The following is an 8,014-nucleotide window of genomic DNA, read 5'->3' as shown; positions in this document are numbered from 1 at the left end:
TGTTTTTTCAGTTTAAATCACATTAAAAGACAAATTAAATATATTTACACTCTATATCCAGTAGTTTTTCGAATCCGTTTTCCTAAATTTCAGATCTCTAGCGGGTAGCATACTCCGTCACTCCAAATGGCGCTGTCGACTTCCTGTCAAGGGTGACAATCCCTAGGGAAGGTGCTGTAACCATCTGATCATATCCCAGGTACTCCCATAGAAAAGGTGTATTGCTTTGTGCCGCCTGGATGGGTCACTTTTTCTCGGAAAAATTATTAAACTTGGGTCAATTTCTCCGCAAAAAATCCCTAAACATCGGTCGACAGCAAAGCAAATTAGGAAAACCTACACATCTTACAGAATTAATGTGAAAATTTCCAAAATTTGTCAAAGATATCCCTAAAAAATTGGTCATATTTTTGGAATATACATGGTTAGATGTTTGTAACTGGGGCGGCACACCCCATGTGAAAATATTAAGAGTACCCTGCCCCCGATTATAGTCACTGTCACCGCGACCATAGGACTAACCACCATAACGATGGGGTGACCTACGTTGTCGGTGAGGGTTGCCTCGGTGAAGGAGGGTGTTCATTCGTCGGTGTGCGGCTAAGACTTAACAGTTTCGATCTTTTCAGAGCTGGTTTCGATTCCGTTCATCGATACTCGGTGACTATTCTACTTGGTTTGGAAACAAGCAATCAACTTCAACCCGCCTTCCTTTAAGCGGGCAAATACACCGCCCAGTCATTGTAACATCTGGCCAACAGACGGGGCAAATACGACAATATATATTGTCTAAAAACTGTTCCCATTGCAGGTCAGCTAAAGCTTACTCCATTAACCGTTGAAATGTTGCGGTGCGTTACAAAGTGCGAACGACATCACCTTCCACTGAAAGAATCCATTCTGAGCTAGTGCCGAATGTTGCCTTTCTTTTGCATTTTAACCGAGTTCGACTTACCAGAAACTGCTAGTGAGGTGGAGTGTGCTGAACCAACAAGCTCCATGCGATCGCTTTGACACTGTCTTCAATTCGGCGTATGGCATATTGGTCTTTCTTAGCTACATCACAAGATGCTTGGCATTACCCTGCTGAATGAAAGCTACCGATTATGCAGTATCAGTGTTTGTGTAATAAGAGATACTTGCCTGGACTAGTGAAGAAATTTGACAGTGTGCACACTGACAAAATGATTGAGAAGCAGAGTAAATGAGGATGACGCTAGTTTTACGCAGTGGTTATCCCTCCTGTGTCAAATCCTCTCCCTCCTCAAGCCCTCATACGTACTGTGCAACCTCATTGTGTACCTGTGTCCTCTCCCTCGTCCAGCCCTCATACGTACTGTCAACCTCATTTTGTACCTGTGTCCTCTCCCTCGTCCAGCCCTCATACGTACTGTCAACCTCATTTTGTACCTGTGTCCTCTCCCTCGTCCAGCCCTCATACGTACTGTCAACCTCATTTTGTACCTGTGTCCTCTCCCTCGTCCAGCCCTCATACGTACTGTCAACCTCATTTTGTACCTGTGTCCTCTCCCTCGTCCAGCCCTCATACGTACTGTCAACCTCATTTTGTACCTGTGTCCTCTCCCTCGTCCAGCCCTCATACGTACTGTCAACCTCATTTTGTACCTGTGTCCTCTCCCTCGCCCAGCCCTCATACGTACTGTCAACCTCATTTTGTACCTGTGTCCTCTCCCTCGCCAAGCCCTCATACGTACTGTCAACCTCATTTTGTACCTGTGTCCTCTCCCTCGCCCAGCCCTCATACGTACTGTCAACCTCATTTTGTACCTGTGTCCTCTCCCTCGCCCAGCCCTCATACGTACTGTCAACCTCATTTTGTACCTGTGTCCTCTCCCTCGCCCAGCCCTCATACGTACTGTCAACCTCATTTTGTACCTGTGTCCTCTCCCTCGCCCAGCCCTCATACGTACTGTCAACCTCATTTTGTACCTGTGTCCTCTCCCTCGCCCAGCCCTCATACGTACTGTCAACCTCATTTTGTACCTGTGTCCTCTCCCTCGCCCAGCCCTCATACGTACTGTCAACCTCATTTTGTACCTGTGTCCTCTCCCTCGTCCAGCCCTCATACGTACTGTCAACCTCATTTTGTACCTGTGTCCTCTCCCTCGCCCAGCCCTCATACGTACTGTCAACCTCATTTGTACCTGTGTCCTCTCCCTCGCCCAGCCCTCATACGTACTGTCAACTTTATTTTGTACCTTTGTCCGCTTTCTATCAGTGCCTTTTCAAAGTTGGGGCGGCTTTCTGGAATGTTGCTTCACAAGCTGAGATATTTGATATTCTTTGATTGATCGAAGTAGGTATTTGTTCCAGGATCGGCTGGGTATGGTTGGGTTGCCTGTCAATGTAGAGCAGTTGGGTTTTTTATTTGCTGTATGGCTGGTAAGAAGCGTGTTCCAGAAAGTTGGTAATCTTGAAGTTCGCTTGGATGGTAATGCGGAGGTCAAAACAAATGAGTGGAAAATAAAGGAGAGTTTTTCTCATCGTTTCGCATTGTCTTGATGACTTACTTTTCGTTGCCTTTGTGGATATTTGGCAAGGTTCGTATGTCAGTACAGTGGGTATTATTAGATTCCGTTACTTACCAGAGAAACCATCCATAATATTATACAATATTCTGTTTTCAATAAAATGTTCAATATTCTGTTTTCCATAATGACTTGTTGACTTATGTATATTGTCTAAGGCATTTAAACATCTATTATGTGGTTTATCTGATGCGGTAAATGAGGCATTTACTTTCGAGCTAAAACAATACAACATTTCACTGTAGTTGAGTCATAGCTTATAAAACACACACTAAAGTTTAGCCATTGTTCATTGACTAAAACCTTACTTAAATTGAATACGAAATATACTTGTTCATTTCCATTGATTCGGTGTATTTCACATCGTGACACTGACAAAAAAGTCGGTAAAGTTTGATATCAATAACAAATAGGTTTTATTAAGAATGTTATCGCATGCACAAGCCAAGTTTGTCCGCTCTGAACAAAAAAGAAATGCCTGGATTTATACTCTTGTCGTCCTACCTCATGACAACCAGCGTCTTTGTCATAAACTTTTGTGCGTCGGAATTTTTTTCGTCATTGTGAGCAACGTGGCGGCCATATATTTATACCGATGAAATTTGTCCTGACGTAAAAATATCGCTCAAATGTCGTTCAAATAAGTCATAATTATCGTAGTGTTACTGTCGGACAAAATAGGTCCACTTGGCAAATGTGAGTCCTCGTGTTTTAGTTTTGTCGCTTATATGCGGTTTCACCCGTCTTCGTATAGACCTTACCGCCGCCAAGGGGGTCAGGAGTTGCGTTCAGGCCGCTCGCTGAGCTCCAAAAGATCCTGTAAATAAACTACTATTTGCAGAGACTACGTACGACAGCAATAATCCGTAAAACATAAATACAACGTTAAGTGTCCGTATATTCCTAAGGAAATACGTGAATAATTTTCGGAAACAATCGATCAGAAACTGGCAGCACTACCATGGGTTCTATAGGCATTGCAGGTAATGACTGGCACGACGTTTAACAGCGTTCGGGTCGTTGAGATTTAGATTTTAGTTATCGAAAAGGTGTACTTTTTGTCTTCGGAAAAATTCTAGGTTGATGCTGTCTTTGAAATCGTGTATAACATGGAAGGTACACTTAAACCGAGAGGTCTGGCATTTGCACACTGTGTTCCTGTCTCACATAGCCGACTACTAGAAATGATTGACAACTCGCCCACGGCGTATTGGTATTATTCCTATAGTTATTAAAGAGTTAAAATGCTGAAAGGCTGAGGAAAACTACTTGTATTTTGCACAAATTAACAAATGTTGGTTTGTGCATGTAATACATATATTATTTTCTGATAGTTTTCATCGTTTGGCGAAGCATGATACGAGTGACATGATAGTCTTGTCATCACGAGTCGAATAATGTCTTAACATCATTGTCATTCTGATAACCATATATTTTTAATATTTTACTTGATAATTTTCACATTTTCCGAAAAATACCCTTACATATCTGTTCAGTATTAACATAAATAAAATTACGCCATCTTGTTTTCACTAAGTGTTTGTAAAATGGTAGTTTCGGAGGGATTTGGTTCCTCTAGGAATAGGTTGCTGTTTTAACACTGCTAACATCAGCTTCCATGTGAACACATCACTTACTATTCCTATTCTCAACGTTGTTAAGTAGGAGCTGTCCTGTTATCATAATAAAGAATAACTGTCTTTAATATCATGAATGTATTTCCAACGAAGCTTTATTCACCATACTCTTTATTGGATAAACATGTTGTACATCTCTTTCGTAAAGCTAAATTTACTATATTCTTCATTGCATATTTTAGATGTATCTCAACCGCCGGAAATGCCCCCAATTACGTCAGTTCTGCATGATTCTGTGTACTATGCTGATACTCCCGAATGTAAGGGCACTGATCAACCATCAACTCCGGCGATCCGGCAAAGATGACCACTATAATACAAAGTGACGTTGTCAAATCAAATAATTTTTCAACAGAAAATAAAGAGCAGACAGTATTTGTTGAAGGTGCAAATAACAATGTCACTTATGTAACCTATGGTTTATCTGATGACAACTTGAGAAGCCAGCCCTTTTCTTCGACATCTAGACAAAATTTATCATCTCGACAAGAAACCATTCATGGTATTTCTGATGGTGTCATTACCAACCGGGCATCTACATCAGCACGTGTGCAGTATATGACAAATCAAGAAGAATGCACACAACATGAGAGAGATTTTGATACTGTTAATTCGACCCCATCTCAAGGACCTAGAAAATTCGATGGAGAAACACCAATCAATAAAAATGATAACCCTGCGACCCATACCCACGAGCGTACTTTGGGAGGGGGCTCAGATAGTACAAGTAGAAGCGTAGCTGACTCAAAGACCACATTTAATACGAAGTCGATGGAAAAGACTCCCACTTTTGAAAATACTTATTATAATTGTGGAACCAGCAGGAAAGCTTACTCAAAAAGCAAAACTTATGCCAGTGTAAGCAAGGTCGACGTAGAGATGTTCTACTTGCAGCCTGTGGTTGGCAGACATCTTGTAAGTATCGTTCATAGATGCATAAAAATATCAATATTACATCATAATTCAAACGAGAATGTTAAAAAAATCACCTAATAGGGCAAATTCCTTGAAAACAACTTGTTGGTTTGACTTCACCATGGTCATTTGCCTGAGGTCTACTGCCTATATGGAAAGATTCAATTTGGGCCCTAATAACAATTACTGTATTTCTTTACAGGTAATGGAGACAAAACTGCATTGTACATCTTTATTGCTTTTTTCTTCGTATTTTTGATTGTACTCTTCCCAATCACACTTGTAATTGCATGTATAAGAAATCGTAATGGCAGTGACATACAGAGTAAATAAAGGCAATTGCACACATGAAAAATCCCTATTTTAGTTAGTCAACAATTTGCGTTTTTGCAAAATTGTTTCCAGTAACTATCATCTAACCCTGGCAGATATTAACGTTACCAAGTATGAGGTATGTGGATAAATAAAGTGACAAGAAGTATCTGTACATATTTTTATTTGCTCGAAAATTAGAGGAACCACTTAATACTTTAACCGAGGTGGTCCTGGCGTTCTAAGCTCGTAGCTTAATGTGAATGCAGATCGATGTCTTTTCAGAGTCTTGAATGTTTTAAGCCCAATTTGCCAAATTTTGGTTTAACAGTTTTGATTAGAAAACAATAATTCGAGGAGACAAAATGTTCGTTTTTTTCCACAAAAATATTGGTTTCTACAGATGTGATAGCAATGAACAATGATGAGAAATCACTTAAACGCAGTAGAAAAGGCTTTCTGCACGGTGAGATAAACCGTGAAAGATATCGGAGGATGACTTTTCTGGACTGCTGATCGATTGACGTTGACAAAGTATGACCAATACCCTGGATATGAACATTCAAAAAGGGACCAACCGGATATTAAATGTTCCAGACTCTACCCTGACAATGACTGCTGATATTTAAATTCAGCAAACACTTGTCAGATAACAGGGAAGGTTTAACACTAACAACATTTTTGTAAAAGAATGTCTTAATCACTGTATTTCAATTTTTGTTTCCATGGTAACTCCTATTTTAGTTGTTTAACGTTCTGGCTACAACAAAAAAAATATTTAAAGGTATACAGTCACCTGTAATCTAAATATGCCCATATATGGTCAAAGGGGCGTCCCTTGGTATTCAAAATGCCCATGTGAGGGCGCTGTTTTAAAAGCGGCCACCCGCTTAAAATCCGTGTTTGGTTAGATTTTCTCTTTCCGTGGTAACTGTGGCAAAATTTTAAGAGGTGACGGTATTCCTTTAAAGGTTCAATTAAACCATTGCAATGAATGTATGTATGTTGTACTTTGATAAACTACCTGTGATTTTTCATAAGCGATTTACATTGAAGATCACATAATCCCTTTTTGAGCTTATACAATAATTCACAGCTGATAATGAGAATTGACCTGCGTAAGTCAAGTACGTAATATAATTACAAAATATTGGATTGAAGCATATGCATGGTTGGCTCGTCAAGAAATCTGAAACTTTTAAAATACGTAACGTTATCGTATGAAATCCAGATTTAATTCTGAACTAATTAACTGATTACTGCTATTAATGTGAAAGACTGTGCAAGCATTGATAAGCATCATAATGGCTGCGTGGTGTTGAAATCCAACAATTATTCATTGTTTTTGTTTTTATCGTATTTTGAATGTGATCTAGTAAGTTTGGAAGCTATCCTATTGCACTGCCTAACACAACTTCATCGATGTGAGAATACAAACCGTTCATTTCTTTAGCATTAGTCGAATACGTACGGAAGAAACGTCTATACCAAGAGCTTGCTTGTATCTCATGCTTGAAGACATTTTCTATGGCGCCAAATGGTTTTTGGACCCAAAAGGGAGGGCGGAATCCGTGATCATTAAAATGAGAAACTGTTCTGTAGTTACCAAAATAGCAGGACAATGAAGTCCCCATATGTAAGGCAATATTTATGCAAATATTCCAAAATATGTCTCAGAAATTGTAAATGAATATCTTCTAAGGTAGTATGCGCCTCGAAAGTTAGACTTAAACTTTTGCTACTAAATGAAACCTAATTTAATCATTTTCTTACCAAAGCAAAATAAAAATCACCGTACAAACTTTAATACAAGAGAGACAGATTACTCAACATTTTCCGATATTTGAAATCAAAAATTAAAGTACAGTTAACAATGGTAAGCAGTTGTGATGTAAATGTCTTGTTAGCAGAAACTAATCAAATTTGTACTGTTAGTACTTCACAACAATCTACAGCTGAACTTGGCATATTTTTTTGTTATCAAATTAAAACATTTCGTAACTCAAGACAGCTTTTCTTTTATTTTCCAGAACCACTTCGAGAGAGAAAAAAACACAAGGTGAGCATGACACAAAGCAGATGGGATGTCTTACTTGGATGAGGTGACAAAGGGAAGGGGTGGGTGACAGTTTTGACACAGGGTGTTTGACATTACCACAAACTCAATGGGAAGTTTTATTTGCTTATTTGACTTGGAATAAGTTTGAAAATTTAAGGTCAGAGGTTAGATTCACCATCAGAACAGCTAGTATGGCCCAGTGTTGCTAACTTTCAGCACATGCATTTTACATGTAAGAAGATACAGTCCTAGACTTTTCACATAAATTCATTATTTTCGAATGATTGATGAATCAGTGTTGTTTTTGTTTTCTACAAATTACATGTATGCTATATTTGTAGTTGAAGACCCTCGGTTACCGGCACAGAAAAATTTAGGCATTCATAACAAAATGGCAAAACTTGTATAATATTAATTCTTTTGAGTAAAATCATATTTGTGGACAGTGTGTAAAACATTAATCAATATGTCCTCAGTCTGTTTTATTTTGTCAAACAAAGACTCCAGCATATTGCATAATAGTTCACAACCCAATGCCGGTG

The 8,014-nt window shown here is 39.1% G+C and overlaps 1 protein-coding gene across 1 annotated transcript; it reads right to left on the bottom strand.

Moving 5' to 3' along the window:
* Window positions 1–1,272: 1,272 nt before the first annotated feature.
* On the bottom strand, window positions 1,273–2,622 carry LOC139127105 (centrosome-associated protein CEP250-like). The gene is made up of 2 exons (XM_070693026.1): window positions 2,607–2,622; window positions 1,273–2,189 (listed from the first exon to the last, which is right to left on the bottom strand). Exons 1-2 carry the CDS (start codon window positions 2,620–2,622, stop codon window positions 1,273–1,275), a joined length of 933 nt encoding a protein of 310 aa, XP_070549127.1.
* Window positions 2,623–8,014: the final 5,392 nt, after the last annotated feature.

This window comes from Ptychodera flava, unplaced genomic scaffold (assembly GCF_041260155.1).
Source record: "Ptychodera flava strain L36383 unplaced genomic scaffold, AS_Pfla_20210202 Scaffold_29__1_contigs__length_4469600_pilon, whole genome shotgun sequence".
NCBI classification, from domain to species: domain Eukaryota; kingdom Metazoa; phylum Hemichordata; class Enteropneusta; family Ptychoderidae; genus Ptychodera; species Ptychodera flava.
Note: the sequence above shows the minus strand (reverse complement) of the source record. Positions and strands in the feature narration are given on the sequence as shown.